Source organism: Melanerpes formicivorus, unplaced genomic scaffold, assembly GCF_026170545.1.
Source record: "Melanerpes formicivorus ecotype bairdi unplaced genomic scaffold, bMelFor1.0.p_v2 SCAF_287, whole genome shotgun sequence".
Classification (NCBI taxonomy): Eukaryota; Metazoa; Chordata; class Aves; order Piciformes; family Picidae; genus Melanerpes; species Melanerpes formicivorus.
In genome coordinates, this window is record NW_027142639.1 from 236,732 (window position 1) to 251,075 (window position 14,344).

General features: G+C 64.9%; 1 protein-coding gene and 2 non-coding genes across 3 annotated transcripts; 1 reads left to right on the plus strand and 2 right to left on the minus strand.

The window, feature by feature from the left end:
- Window positions 1-6: 6 nt before the first annotated feature.
- Window positions 7-8,483, minus strand: PLLP (plasmolipin). The gene is given in 5 exon segments (XM_068170130.1): window positions 7-466; window positions 1,361-1,480; window positions 3,852-4,025; window positions 8,365-8,435; window positions 8,438-8,483. Coding segments are annotated over 5 exon segments (525 nt in total). The 3' UTR covers window positions 7-352.
- Window positions 8,484-12,869: 4,386 nt separating this feature from the next.
- On the plus strand, window positions 12,870-12,952 carry TRNAL-CAG (transfer RNA leucine (anticodon CAG)). The gene has a single exon. It is a non-coding gene; the product is annotated as a tRNA-Leu (tRNA).
- A 171-nt stretch (window positions 12,953-13,123) lies between these two features.
- On the minus strand, window positions 13,124-13,206 carry TRNAL-CAG (transfer RNA leucine (anticodon CAG)). Its single transcript has one exon. It is a non-coding gene; the product is annotated as a tRNA-Leu (tRNA).
- Window positions 13,207-14,344: the final 1,138 nt, after the last annotated feature.

Consider the following 14,344-nt stretch of genomic DNA (forward strand, 5'->3'; position numbering starts at 1 on the left):
GGCAGGGCAGGCAGGAGCTCAGCTGCCCAGGAGGCAGGCAAGAGCTCAGCTGCCCGGGGGCAGGCAGGGCAGCCAGAGGAGCAGGCAGGAGGCAGGCAGGAGCCCAGCTGCCTAGGGGGCAGGCAGGGCAGACAGAGGGGCAGGCAGGGGGCAGGCAGGAGCCCAGCTGCCTAGGGGGCAGGCAGGGCAGGCAGAGGGGCAGGCAGGGGGCAGGCAGGAGCTCAGCTGCCTAGGGGGCAGTCAGGGCAGGCAGAGGGGCAGCCAGGGCAGGCAGGGGGCAGGCAGGAGCTCAGCTGCCTAGGGGGCAGGCAGGGCAGGCAGGAGCCCCCTGGCCGCGGCGCAGGCGCTGCCCTCAGGCTCGGTCGCTGGCTTGGCTGCTGGCCGCGTTGCTGCCCAGCCCCTTCCAGGCCCGGAAGCTGAAGAAGCTGCTGAACCCATAGCTGATCATCACCACACAGGCGAAGAACTGGGGGGAGGGGGGAAGCAAGCACGGAGTCAATCAGCCGGCCTGGAAGAGAGCCCCCCGAGGTCATCCACTCCCCCCTGATCACCCAGCCCTCGCTAATCGGCTCAGCCACGGCCCTGAGAGCCTCACCCAGGCTCCTCTTGAATGCCCCCGGGGTGGGGACTCCACCACCCCCCTGGGCAGCACATCCCCAGGGCCAATCTCACTGGCTGGGGAGAATTTCTTCCTCACCTCCAGCCCAAACCTCCCCTGGCACAGCTTGAGACTGTGGCCTCTTGTTCTGGTGCTGGGGCCTGGGAGAAGAGCCCAACCCCCACCTGCCTCCAACCTCCCTGCAGGGAGTTGCAGAGAGCAAGAAGGTCTCCCCTGAGCCTCCTCCTCTCCAGGCTAAGCAACCCCCAGCTCCCTCAGCCTCTCCTCACAGGGCTGTGCCCCAGACCCCTCCCCAGCTTTGTTGCCCTTCTCTGGACACCTTCCAGCAGCTCAACCTCTTTCCTAACCTGAGGAGCCCAGAGCTGGACACAGGACTCAAGGGGTGGCCTGAGCAGTGCTGAGCACAGGGCAGGATGAGCTCCCCTGCTCCTGCTGGCCACACTGCTCCTGCTGCAGGCCAGGATGCCCTTGGCCTTCTTGGCCCCCTGGGCACACTGCTGCCTCCTGTTCAGGCAGCTGTCAATCAGCACCCCCAGGTCCCTCTCTGCCTGGCTGCTCTCAGCTACTCTGCCCCCAGCCTGTAGCTCTGCCTGGGGTTGCTGTGGCCAAAGTGCAGCCCCTGGCCCTTGGGCTTGCTCAATGCCATCCTGTTGGGCTCTGCCCCTCTGCCCAGCCTGGCAAGGTCCCTCTGCAGAGCCCTCCTGCCCCGGCAGGCCTGGCCTGGTGCCCCCTGTGACTCACGGAGGCAGCAGCCCTGCGGTTGTAGTCCCACTGGCGCCAGGAGGTTGGCTGCACGGCGGCCGCGCAGGTCACGAAGGCTGTCAGGTACAGCACCGTGGCCGCCAGGTTGAAGATCATCAGCTGGGGAAAGGCAGAGAGCAGCTTCTGAGCTCTGGGATGAAGGTTCAGGCTTGTGTGTGTGTGTGTGTGTGTGTGTGTGTCCCCAGCCTCCCCCAGGGAGAACCTGGCAAGCAAGGGCACAGGCTCTGGAGGCAAGGGGGGGTTTTAACCCAGCACAACAACCATGAGGAGGGGAAGTTCCAGGCCCTGGAGGCTCAGAGGGTGTGAGGGGCGGGAAGGGACCTTTGGAGAGCTCCCAGTGCCAGCCCCTGCCAGAGCAGGAGCACAGAGCCCAGCCCAGGGGCACAGGAACACATCCAGCCAGGGCTGCACAGGCTCCAGAGCAGGAGACTCCACAACCTCTCTGGGCAGCCTGCTCCAGGCCTCTGGCAGCCTCCCAGCCAAGAAGTTCTTCCTCCTGCTGAGCTGGAAGCTCCTGGGCTGCAGTTTCCAGCCCTTGCCTCTTGTGCTCCCCCAGGGCACAGTGAGCAGAGCCTGGCCCTGTGCCTCCCTTCCTGCCCCCCAGCCCTCAGCTCTGGAGAGACATTGCTCAGATCCCTCTCAGCCTTCTCCTTCTGCACACTGCACCCCCCCAGGGCTCTCAGCCTCTCCTGCCCAGGCAGTGCTGCAGTCCCTTCAGCAGCCTTGGAGCCCTCCCTTGGCCTCTCTGCAGCAGATCCCTGTCCCTCTGGAGCTGGGGAGCCCAGAGCTGGAGGCAGTCTTCCAGCTGTGGCCTCCCCAGGGGAGGGCAGGGCAGGGCAGAGGGGGAGGAGAAGCTCCCTGGCCCTGCTGGCCACACTCTGCTGAGTGCCCTCCAGGACCCCCTTGGCCTTCCTGGCCCCCAGGGCTCATTGCTGTGCCCTGCAGCCCTTGCTGCCCAGCAGCACTGCCAGCTCCTTCTCCTGGGGGCTGCTCTCCAGCAGATCCCCTCCCAGCCTCTGCTGCTGCACTTTGCTCTTCCTGCCCAGCTGCAGGACTCTGCTCTCCTCCTGCTTCAGCCTCAGCAGCTTCCTCCCTGCCCAGCTCTCAGCCCCTCCAGGTCTCTGAATGGCCTCACAGCCTGCAGCTGGCTCAGCCAAGCCTCCCAGCTTGGGATCCTCAGCAGACTTGCTGAGCAGCCTCTGTCTGTCTGTCTGTCCCCTCACCAATGGCATTGCTGAAGATGCTGGGAAGGCCCAGAGCCAGCAACTGACCCCTGGGGGCCTCCCCTGGTCACAGCTCTCCAGCACCACTGACCACCACTCTTTGCACTCTGTCACCAACTCCCAGCCCACCTCAGTGTCGGTTCTGCCCCACAGGCAGTGCCCAGCCCCAGGCTGGCATCTCACTGAGTGCCCCCCAGGCTGTGCTGAGGGGTTGTGGCTGGCAGCAGGCCTGCAGCAGTGTCGTGCTGGCTGCAGCTTTCTGCTCTGACAAAGAGCTCTCTGTGCTGAGCATCCCTTGAGTGATGGAGGAGTAGGATGAAACAGTGCAGCTGTGCAGGGGCAGGGACCTCCTCCTCTCTGAGCAGCTCCCAAGGCTCCAGCCTGTCCTGGGCTGATGGAAATAAGTCCTCTGCACTTTGTTCCACCAGCTCAGGACACCCTGCAGCCTACTCCTCTCTGAGCAGCTCCCCAGGAGCAGAGGGCAGAGAGGACTTTGTTCCACCAGCTCAGGACACCCTGCAGCTCCTCTCTGAGCATCTCCCAGAGCTTTAGGATGTCCCTGGGCTGGTGGAACAAAGCCCTCTGCACTTTGTCTCTGGGGAGATGCTTGGAGAGGACCAGCAGGCTTCAAAGTGTCTTGGATTGATGGAACAAAGGGCAGAGAGGACTTTGTTCCACCAGCTCAGGACACCCTGCAGCCCTGCTCCTCTCTGAGCATCTCCCCAGGAGCAGAGGGCAGAGAGGACTTTGTTCCATCAGCCCAGGACACCCTGCAGCCCTGCTCCTCTCTGAACATCTCCCCAGGAGCAGAGGGCAGAGAGGACTTTGTTCCATCAGCCCAGGACACCCTGCAGCCTGCTGCTCCTCTCTGAACATCTCCCCAGGAGCAGAGGGCAGAGAGGACTTTGCTCCACCAGCCCAGGACACCCTGCAGCCCTCCTGCTCCTCTCTGAACATCTCCCCAGGAGCAGAGGGCAGAGAGGACTTTGTTCCATCAGCCCAGGACACCCTGCAGCCTGCTGCTCCTCTCTGAACATCTCCCCAGGAGCAGAGGGCAGAGAGGACTTTGTTCCACCAGCTCAGGACACCCTGAAGCCTGCTGCTCCTCTCTGAGCTTCTCCCCAAGAGCAGAGGGCAGAGAGGACTTTGTTCCACCAGCTCAGGACACCCTGCAGCCCTCCTGCTCCTCTCTGAGCTTCTCCCCAGGATGTTTCCCACTTTCCTCCCTCCCCTCCTTGGCCACATACCACAAGGGGCCAGGGGATGACATAGCACTTGAGCTGAAGCTGCAGGAGGTAAGTGATGAAGAGGAGGAGAGTCAGGACCCAGAAGAAGATGGAGACAAACATCACCCAGCCGTAGGCTGCGTGGAGGTAGAAGGTTGTGTCGGCGATGAGGGCCCACACCAGCAAGCCCAGCACCTGGGGGGCAAAGCAAAGAGGATTAGGGGCTGGAAGGGACCTCCTAAGCTCACCCAGGCCCAACCCCACCCCCTGCCAGAGCAGCAGCACCCAGGGCAGGTCCCCCAGGAACACATCCAGGGGGGGTTTGGATAGCTCCACGCAGAGGAGGGCTCCACAGCCCCCCTGGGCAGCCTGCTCCAGGCCTCTGGCACCTCACAGGGACAGAATTCTTTCTCCTGTTGCCATGGAGCTTCCTCTGCCTCAGCTTCCACCACTGCCCCTTGGGATGGCACTGGGCAGCACCCAGCAGAGCCTGGCTCTGGGCAGCACCCTGCACAGCTTCAGCACCAGCAGTGAGGTCACCCTCAGGCTCCTCTCCAAGCCCCAGAGCCCTCAGCTCCCTCAGGCTGCTCCAATCTCCAGAGCCCTCAGCTCCCTCAGGCTCCTCTCCAAGCTCCAGAGCCCTCAGCTCCCTCAGGCTCCTCTCCAAGCTCCAGAGCCCTCAGCTCCCTCAGGCTCCTCTCCAAGCTCCAGAGCCCTCAGCTCCCTCAGGCTGCTCCAAACCCCAGAGCCCTCAGCTCCCTCAGGCTGCTCCTCTCCAAGCTCCAGAGCCCTCAGCTCCCTCAGGCTGCTCCTCTCCAAGCTCCAGAGCCCTCAGCTCCCTCAGGCTGCTCCAAGCTGCAGAGCCCTCAGCTCCCTCAGGCTGCTCCTCTGAGCTGCAGAGCCCTCAGCTCCCTCAGGCTGCTCCAATCTCCAGAGCCCTCAGCTCCCTCAGGCTGCTCCTCTCCAAGCTCCAGAGCCCTCAGCTCCCTCAGGCTGCTCCAAGCTGCAGAGCCCTCAGCTCCCTCAGGCTGCTCCAAGCTCCAGAGCCCTCAGCTCCCTCAGGCTCCTCTCCAAGCTCCAGAGCCCTCAGCTCCCTCAGGCTGCTCCTCTCCAAGCTCCAGAGCCCTCAGCTCCCTCAGGCTCCTCTCCAAGCTCCAGAGCCCTCAGCTCCCTCAGGCTTTCCTCATGAGGGAGATGGAGAAAGCATTCAGGTGGAGAGGTGCCTGCAGGTGCCCACAACCAGGCTGGGTGAGAAGGTGCCCCCAGCACCACCCAGTGTCACCAGGAGATGCCCATGGGGGGAGAAGGTACCCCCAGCACCACCCAGTGTCAACAGGAGATGCCCATGGGGGGAGAAGGTGCCCCCAGCACCACCCAGTGTCACCAGGAGATGCCCACAGCCAGGCTGGGTGGGCAGATGCTGGGTGGCAGTGCTGGGTGGGCAGTGCTGGGTGGGAAGGTGCTGGGTGGGAAGGTGCTGGGTGGGGAGGTGCTGGGTGGGGAGGTGCTGGGTGGGCACTGCTGGGTGGGAAGGTGCTGGGTGGGAAGGGTGCTGGGTGGGCAGTGCTGGGTGGGCACTGCTGGGTGGGAAGGTGCTGGGTGGGCAGTGCTGGGTGGGCAGTGCTGGGTGGGAAGGTGCTGGGTGGGCAGTGCTGGGTGGGCAGATGCTGGGTGGGGAGGTGCTGGGTGGGCACTGCTGGGTGGGGAGGGTGCTGGGTGGGAAGGTGCTGGGGTGGGCAGTGCAGGGTGGGCAGTGCTGGGTGGGCAGATGCTGGGTGGGCAGATGCTGGGTGGGGAGGTGCTGGGTGGGCAGGTGCTGGGTGGGCACTGCTGGGTGGGCAGCTGCCCCCCTGCGCCGTATTGCGGTGCCCAGCCGGGCCCTGGCACCTCCCTGGGCAGCGCCAAGGGAAGCCCCCAGCCCCTGCGCGGCTCGGGAGCTCTGCTGCCCCTGTGGCCGGGGCGGGCCGGGGCGGGCCGGGGGAGCTGCCGCCTGCCGGTGCCATCCTGCCTCGCTGGTTGGCACGGCACAAACACCGCAGCCTTTGTGCTGCCCTGCTGCTGGGCGGCCCCAACAAAGCCTCCTTGTGCCATCCCGCCCCTTCCCAGCGCTCGGGATCGCAAACATGCCCCCGGGGGCGGGGGGAGGAGAGACAGGTCCGGAGCGCCCTGGCAGCGCCCTGGCAGCGCCCTGGGAGGTGGCATGTGCCAGCCGGCCGCCTGCGGGGGCAGGAGAGCCGCAGCCCCCCCGGAGAGCGCTGGGCAGGAGGCAGGGGGAGGGCGGTGGATGGCACAGCCCCGGCGGGGAGCTGGAGAGGTGAGGCCAGAGGAGGGGGGCAGGGGGCTTCCACCTGGGGGCAGGGGAGGCACCACGGAAGGAGCAGAAAACAACTCTGCACCTCCAGGCTGCTGGAGCCCGGAGCAGGCTGCCCAGGGAGGTTGTGGAGCCTCCTGCTCTGGGGAGCTTCCAACCCCCCCTGGCTGTGTGCCCTGCCCTGGGTGCTGCTGCTCCGGCAGGGGGCTTGGGCTGGATGACCTCCAGAGGTCCCTTCCAAGCCCTCCCACTCTGTGGTCTCCCTTGCCTGATCACAGGATCCCAGCTCCCAGGACGTGAGGGGCTGGAAGGGACCTCTGGAGATCATCCAGCCCGAGCCCCCTGCCAGAGCAGCATCACCCAGGCACACATCCAGGGGGGGTTGGAAGCTCTCCAAGGAAGGAGACTCCACAACCTCCCTGGGCAGCCTGCCCCAGGCTCCAGCAGCCTCACACCAAAGCATCACAGAACCCCAGGGCTGGAAGGGAGCTCCAGGCTCAGCCAGCTCCAAGCCCCTGCCATGGGCAGGGACACCTCACACCACAGCAGGTTGCTCACAGCCACCTCCAGCCTGGCTGCAAACACCTCCAGGCATTAGCAGGAGGCTTCCACCACCTCCCTGGGCAGCCTGGGCCAGGCTCTCACCACCCTCCTGCCCAACAACTTCTTCATCCAACCTGACTCTAGAAGCAAACTTGGCCCCTTGGGGGTTTTAATCCAGCACAGCAGCCAGAGCCAGCAGGACAGCAAAGGCAGCAGAGGCTCAGAGGGTGTGAGGGGCTGGAAGGGGCCTCCAGAGAGAGCTCCCAGTGCCAGCCCCTGCCAGAGCAGGAGCACAGAGCCCAGCCCAGGGGGCACAGGAACACATCCAGGCAGGGCTGGGAAGGCTCCAGAGCAGGAGACTCCACAACCTCTCTGGGCAGCCTGCTCCAGGCCTCTGGCAGCCTCCCAGCCAAGAAGTTCTTCCTCCTGCTGAGCTGGAAGCTCCTGGGCTGCAGTTTCCAGCCCTTGCCTCTTGTGCTCTGCAGAACATCCCCTGGCAGCATCCTGCCCCAGGGCTTCCCATGGCACAACCACCTCAGCCCTGCCCCAGGCCTGGGATCTGCAGCAGCAGGCAGCCAGACCCTGCAGAGCAGCTGCTCAGGGCACATCCCACTGCCAGCCCACACCCCCCCAGGGAGAGGGGATGAGCAAAGAGGGTCCCCAGGGCACATCCCACTGCCACCCCACATCCCCCCAGGGAGAGGGGATGAGCAAAGAGGGTCCCCAGGGCTGTGGGGGTGCACACAGCAGCACAGGACACTTGTGGCCCCACCTGCAGCTGAGCTCCCACCTCATGTGCACAGGCTGCAGGGCAGGGGCCCAGGTGGGAGGGGAGGGGAAGGGAGGGGAGGGGAAGGGAAGGGAAGGGAAGGGAAGAGGGAAGGGAAGGGAAGAGGGAAGGAAAGGGAAGGGAAGAGGGAAGGGAAGGGAAGAGGGAAGGGAAGGGAAGAGGGAAGGGAAGGGAAGAGGGAAGGGAAGGGAAGGGAAGAGGGAAGGGAAGGGAAGAGGGAAGGGGAAGGGAAGAGGGAAGGGAAGGGAAGAGGGAAGGGAAGGGAAGAGGGAAGGGAAGGGAAGAGGGAAGGGAAGGGAAGAGGGAAGGGAAGGGAAGAGGGAAGGGAAGGGAAGAGGGAAGGGAAGGGAAGAGGGAAGGGAAGGGAAGAGGGAAGGGAAGGGGAAAGAGGGAAGGGAAGGGAAGAGGGAAGGGAAGGGAAGAGGGAAGGGAAGGGAAGAGGGAAGGGAAGGGAAGAGGAAGGGAAGGGAAGAGGGAAGGGAAGGGAAGAGGGAAGGGAAGGGAAGAGGGAAGGGAAGGGAAGAGGGAAGGGAAGGGAAGAGGGAAGGGAAGGGAAGAGGGAAGGGAAGGGAAGAGGGAAGGGAAGGGAAGAGGGAAGGGAAGGGAAGAGGGAAGGGAAGGGAAGAGGGAAGGGAAGGGAAGGGAAGGGAAGGGAAGGGAAGGGAAGGGAAGGGAAGGGAAGGGAAGGGAAGGGAAGGGAAGGGAAGGGAAGGGAAGGGGCTGCAGTGTCCCAGGGTTAGAGATGAGCTGGGGTTAGGCAGAGGGTGGGATGGGGGATGGCAGCCGGAGGGTAACCTCTTTCCAGCCCCGGCAGTGAAGCGTCAGGGTCGGGGGTGTGCTCCGGCGGCCCCCTGGCGCCCCTCTCCCGGTGCCCCCTCCCCGGCACTCACCACCTGGGCGACCATCAGCCCCCCGAGGGGCGAGAGGAGGAAGGCGACATTGAGGGCGGGCAGGGAGGATGGCCGGGGAGCCGGCTCGGGCTGCGCGCCGCTCCGGGCAGCCCTGCCATGCCGCGGGCACCGGCAGCGGGACGGGCACGGCGCGGCCCCGCCGCTCCTCCCCGCCTGCCCTCCCCGGGCGGGCGCACCGGGCTGGCACCCGGCACCTCCTCCCGCGGACGCTGCGGTCCCTACGCCCCGCCGGGCTGCCCGGGTGCCTGGGGAGCCGGGCACCGCACCCAGCTCCGCAGCCAGCTCCGCAGCCAGCTCCGCACCCAGCTCCGCAGCCAGCGCTCCCGGGGCAGCCCTGCCACTGCCAGGACCCCCTCCTGTCCCTGCTCTGCCCCAGGCAGCCCAGAGCCCCCTCCCCCGGCTTCTCTGCAGCTCCTGTCCATCTTGGAGCCCAGCAGCACCCCAGGGGCTGTCCCCGCTCTTCCTCTGCAGGGGCAGAACGCTGCACACCACAGATTGGTGGAAGGGGTTGGGGTTGGAAGGGACCTTAAAGGTCACCCAGTTCCAAGCCCCTGCCATGAGCAGGGACATCTCCCCCCAGCCCAGGCTGCTCCCAGCAGAGCCCTTCCAGCCCTTGGATCACCTTCATGGCCTCCTCCAGCCCCAGCCAGGGTCCATGTCCTTCTTCTGCTGGGGGCCCTGGAGCTGAATGCAGCTTAATCAAATCCCAGACTGGTTAGGCTTGGAAGGGACCTCTCAAGGCCATCCAGGCCAACCCCACTGCAGTGAGCAGGGACACAGAACCCCAGAGCTGGAAGGGACCCCAGGGCTCAGGCAGTTCCAACCCCCCTGCCATGGGCAGGGACACCTCACCCCACAGCAGGTTGCTCACAGCCACCTCCAGCCTGGCTGCAAACACCTCCAGGCATCAGCAGGAGGCTTCCACCACCTCCCTGGGCAGCCTGGGCCAGGCTCTCACCACCCTCCTGCCCAACAACTTCTTCCTCACAGCCAATCTCCAGCTCCCCACTTCTCCTTTTGCTCCAGCCCCCCAGTCCTGTCCCTCCCTCACCCCCTCCAAAGTCCCTCCCCAGCTTTCCTGCAGCCCCCTGCAGCTCCTGGAAGGCCACCAGAAGGTCTCCCTGGAGCCTTCTCCTCTGCAGCCTGCACAACCCCAACTCTCTCAGGCTGTGCTCAGAGCAGAGCAGCTCCAGCCCTCTGCTCAGCCTCCTGGCCCTGCTCTGGACACCTTCCAGCCCCTCCAGAGCCTTCCAACTCTGACTCCATCAGGTTGCTCAGGGCTCTGGAGTACATCCAGCGGGGAGGACATCTCTGGACAACCTGTGCTGGTGTTTCCCCACCCTCAGCTGGGGGATGTTCCTGCTGGCAAATTCCTCCAGCCTGCCCAGCTGCCCCCTGGAGGTCAGCACCACCCTCTGGAGCACCAGCTGCTGCTGCTCACACGCTGAGGGTGTGCCAGCCTGATCAGGCTGTGCCCTGCTCATCCTCCAGGCCCTTAGTGAAGAGGTTAAGGAGGAATGGAGCAGTACTGAGCTCCTGCAGTGCACCACTGGTGAAGGGAAGGGAATGAGGGAAGGGAAAGAGGGAAGGGAAGGGAAAGAGGGAAGGGAAAGAGGGAAGGGAAAGAGGGAAGGGAAAGAGGGAAGGGAAAGAGGGAAGGGAAAGAGGGAAGGGAAAGAGGGAAGGGAAAGAGGGAAGGGAAAGAGGGAAGGGAAAGAGGGAAGGGAAAGAGGGAAGGGAAAGAGGGAAGGGAAAGAGGGAAGGGAAAGAGGGAAGGGAAAGAGGGAAGGGAAAGAGGGAAGGGAAAGAGGGAAGGGAAAGAGGGAAGGGAAAGAGGGAAGGGAAAGAGGGAAGGGAAAGAGGGAAGGGAAAGAGGGAAGGGAAGGGAAGGGATCTTGTGCTTGAACAGCCACAGCTCCTCCAGGGGGAGCTCAGTGGTTGGAAGGGACCTCTGCAGATCACCCAGCCCAACCCCCCTGCCAAAGCAGGGTCACCCGGAGCAGGCAGGGCTGGAGCTTGTGCCCCAGCAGACATCTGCCTGCCCTTATCTGCCAGGCCCAGCTGGGGTCCTCCTGCAGGGGAAGCCCTGCAGGCTGCATGCTTCACCCTGGGCTGGCTCCAGAGCAGGGATCAGAGGATCACAGAATGATAGAGCTTGGAAGGGATCTCCAGAGATCATCCAGCCCAACCCCCCTGCCAAAAGCTGGGTCACCCAGGGGAGTCTGCACAGGAAGGCATCCAGGGGGGGTTGGAAGCTCTCCACACCAGGAGACTCCACAACCCCTCTGGGCAGCCTGCCCCAGGCCTCCAGCAGCCTCACCCCAAACAACTTTCTCCTCCTGTTGAGGTGGAACCTTCTCTGTTCCAGTTTGCATCCATTGCTCCTTGGCTCATTGCTGTGCAGCATCCAAAGGAGCTTGGCCCCCTCCACCCTGCCCCCCTCCACCCTGCCCCCCAGCCCTCAGCTCCTGACAGACATTGCTCAGATCCCTCTCAGCCTTCTCCTCTGCACCCTGCACACCCCCAGGGCTCTCAGTCTCTCTCCACAGGGGAGCTGCTCAAGTCCCCTGATCCTCCTCCTGGCTCTCCCTTGGCCTCTCACCAGCAGGTCTCTGTCTCTCTGAGGCTGGGGAGCCCAAAACTGGACACAGGATTTCAGCTGTGGTCTGAGCAGGGCAGAGCAGAGGAGCAGCAGAACCTTGCCAGCCCTGCTGGCCACACTTCCCTTGCTGCACCCCAGGCACAGCTGACAGCAAGCTGGGGGCAGGAGTTGAGCTGTGAGAGGGTAGAAGAGCTCTGCAGAGGGACCTTGCCAGGCTGGGCAGATGGGCAGAGGCCAAGGGCAGAAGATTGAACACATCCAAGTGCCAGGGGCTGCACTTTGGCCACAGCAACCCCAGGCAGTGCTACAGGCTGGGGGCAGAGTGGCTGAGAGCAGCCAGGCAGAGAGGGACCTGGGGGGAGTGGTGGAGAGCAACTGAACAGGAGCCAGCAGTGTGCCCAGGGGGCCAAGAAGGCCAAGGGCATCCTGGCCTGCAGCAGGAGCAGTGTGGCCAGCAGGAGCAGGGAGCTCATCCTGCCCTGTGCTCAGCACTGCTCAGGCCACCCCTTGAGTCCTGTGTCCAGCTCTGGGCTCCTCAGGTTAGGAAAGAGGTTGAGCTGCTGGAAGGTGTCCAGAGAAGGGCAAGAAAGCTGGGGAGGGGTCTGGGGCACAGCCCTGTGAGGAGAGGCTGAGGGAGCTGGGGTTGCTTAGCCTGCAGAAGAGGAGGCTCAGGGGAGACCTTCTTGCTCTCTCCAACTCCCTGCAGGGAGGTTGCAGCCAGGTGGGGGTTGGGCTCTTCTGCCAGGCACCCAGCACTAGAACAAGAGGACACAGTCTCAAGCTGTGCCAGGGGAGGTTTAGGGCTGGAGGTGAGGAAGAAATTCTCCCCAGCCAGAAAGATTGGCCCTTGGGATGTGCTGCCCAGGGGGGTGGTGGAGTCCCCACCCCTGGGGGTGTTCAGCAAGAGCCTGGGTGAGGCTCTCAGGGCCACGGTTGGGTTGGTTGGGTGCTGCTGGCTGCTAGGTTGGACTGGATGAGCTCTGAGCTCTCTCCCAGCCTGGCTGCTGCTGGGCTCTGGGTTCTGCACACATTCACTGCATGTCACAGCTCTGGGTTGTAGTTTGCCTGTCCAGCAGAGCTTCATTTGCTTCCATCCCGAGCTGAGCTCAGCCTGGTGATTTGTTTTGGAGGGGGTTAGTTTGCTCCAAACCAGCTGGGGAGCAATTTCAACTCACCACACAGGGCAGCCCCTGACCTCTGCCTGCTCTTATTCCTCCCCAGCTGCAGGACCCTGCCCTTGTCCTTACTGAACCTCAGGAGGATTGCTCTACACCCAGCTCTGGCAGCACAGCCTGAGGGGGTGCCAGACCCCCTCCCCCCCGCAGTGAGGCATCACTGAACTCCTCCTCGAGTCCCCTCGATCCCCTCCTCCGCAAAGCTGAGCCCAGCACTGCCCCCTGGGGAACAGCACCGCCCCCAGGCCTCCAAGCTGGCTCTGTGCCACCGACCCCAACCCTCTGAGCCCTGCCGTGGAGCCGGTCTGCAATCCGCCTCGGGGAGCAACCCCCCCGGGCCACGTTTCCTGAGCTGTTCCACCAGCAGGCTGCGGGAGCCAGCATCCAAAGCCTGCCCGAAGCCAAGGCGGACGGCATCCACCGCTGCTCCGTGTCGAAGGCTCTCCGATGAGGCAGGCAGCATCTCCCCCGGGTGCAGCCGTGTTGGCTGCTCCCGCTGAGCCTCTTCTCCTCCCTGCGCTTGGAGATGCCCTCTAGAACGCGCTGCTCCGTCGCCTTTCCAGGGATCGCGGCAGTCTCCCGGGGGCACGGCCGCGGCTGCCTCCCTCGCAGCTCCCCGGCGGCGCTCGGAGGCGGAGGGGTCCAGCCCCGGGGGAGCGGCCGGAGCGCGGTGAGGGGCGGGCGGCGAGGGGGCCCACAAGCGGCGGGTCAGGATGGCCGAGCGGTCTAAGGCGCTGCGTTCAGGTCGCAGTCTCCCCTGGAGGCGTGGGTTCGAATCCCACTTCTGACAGCTTCGTTTTGCGCCGCACCCCCACGGCTTAGTTTTGCTTGGAGGGGGCGGGACCCTTCCAACACCCGCCCCCACACCCCACACCCCCACCTTCGGCGTAATTAAAAAGCAATTAACAGAAATTCACTAATTAACACCCACAGAAGGCTGCGCCGCAAAAGATTCACCGGTTGTCAGAAGTGGGATTCGAACCCACGCCTCCAGGGGAGACTGCGACCTGAACGCAGCGCCTTAGACCGCTCGGCCATCCTGACAGCGCTGAGCGGCGATCTCCGCCCGGCGCTACACCAGCCTGGCGCAGCGCCCCGGCCCCGCTCCCCGCTCCCGGCGCTCCCGAGCGGGGGCCGCGGGTGTTGGGTACTGCTGCCCGGGCACCCCCGGCTCCCTCACTGGCTCCTCGGCTCTCCCCCGGCTTTCTGGCTCCTTACCCGGCACTCTCACTGGCTGCCCGGCTCCCTGCCCGGCTCTCTCCCCGACCCGCTCCCCCCCTGGGCTCTCCCTCACTGGCTCCCCCTGGGCTCTCCCTCACTGGCTCCCCCTGGGCTCTCTCTCACTGGCTCCCCCTGGGCTCTCCCTCACTGGCTCCCCCTGGGCTCTCCCTCACTGGCTCCCCCTCGGCTCTCCCTCACTGGCTCCCCCTCGGCTCTCCCTCACTGGCTCCCCCTGGGCTCTCTCACTGGCTCCCCCTGGGCTCTCTCACTGGCTCCCCCTGGGCTCCTTCCTTCCACGGCTCCCTCACTCACCACCCCCCCACCCCGTGGCTCCCTCACTCGCTGCCCCCCCCGGCTCCCCAGCTCCCCCCCCGGCTCTCCAGCTCCCCCAACCGGCTCTCCAGCTCCCCCCACCGGCTCTCCACCCCGGCTCCTCCCCGCGGCTCCCTCCCCGCGGCTCCCTCCCCGGCTCCCTCCCCGGCTCCCTCGCGGTGGCTCGGTGGCTTGCGGGCTTTGATTCTTGCCCGCCCCCGGGAGCCAGCGGTGGGGGGTCCGGGACGAGGTCCTGGCAGCCCTTCTGTGCTCAAGCCGCAGTGGCATCACTCCGAGGTTGTTTCTGTCTCACTTTGTCACATCCTCAGGGGCTTGAGACGAGTTTCCGGGGGGCACAAAGCTTCCCAAAGGCATAAAGCTGCTGTCAGTGAACAGCCTGTGCTGCCCTGAGGCAGAGAAAACTGCCTGGCCCTGTCCAGATCTGATACAGGAAGGCTCTGGAGGTGCTGGAGCTTCCAACCCCCCCTGGATGTGTTCCTGTGTGCCCTGCCCTGGGTGATGCTGCTAGGGCAGGGGGCTTGGGCTGGATGATTTCTGGAGGTCCCTTCCAAGCTCTCCATTCTGTGACTCCAGCAGATCACTTCCTCCTGCCCAGCATTATCCTGTCCTGGGCTGCAGCAGCAGAAGT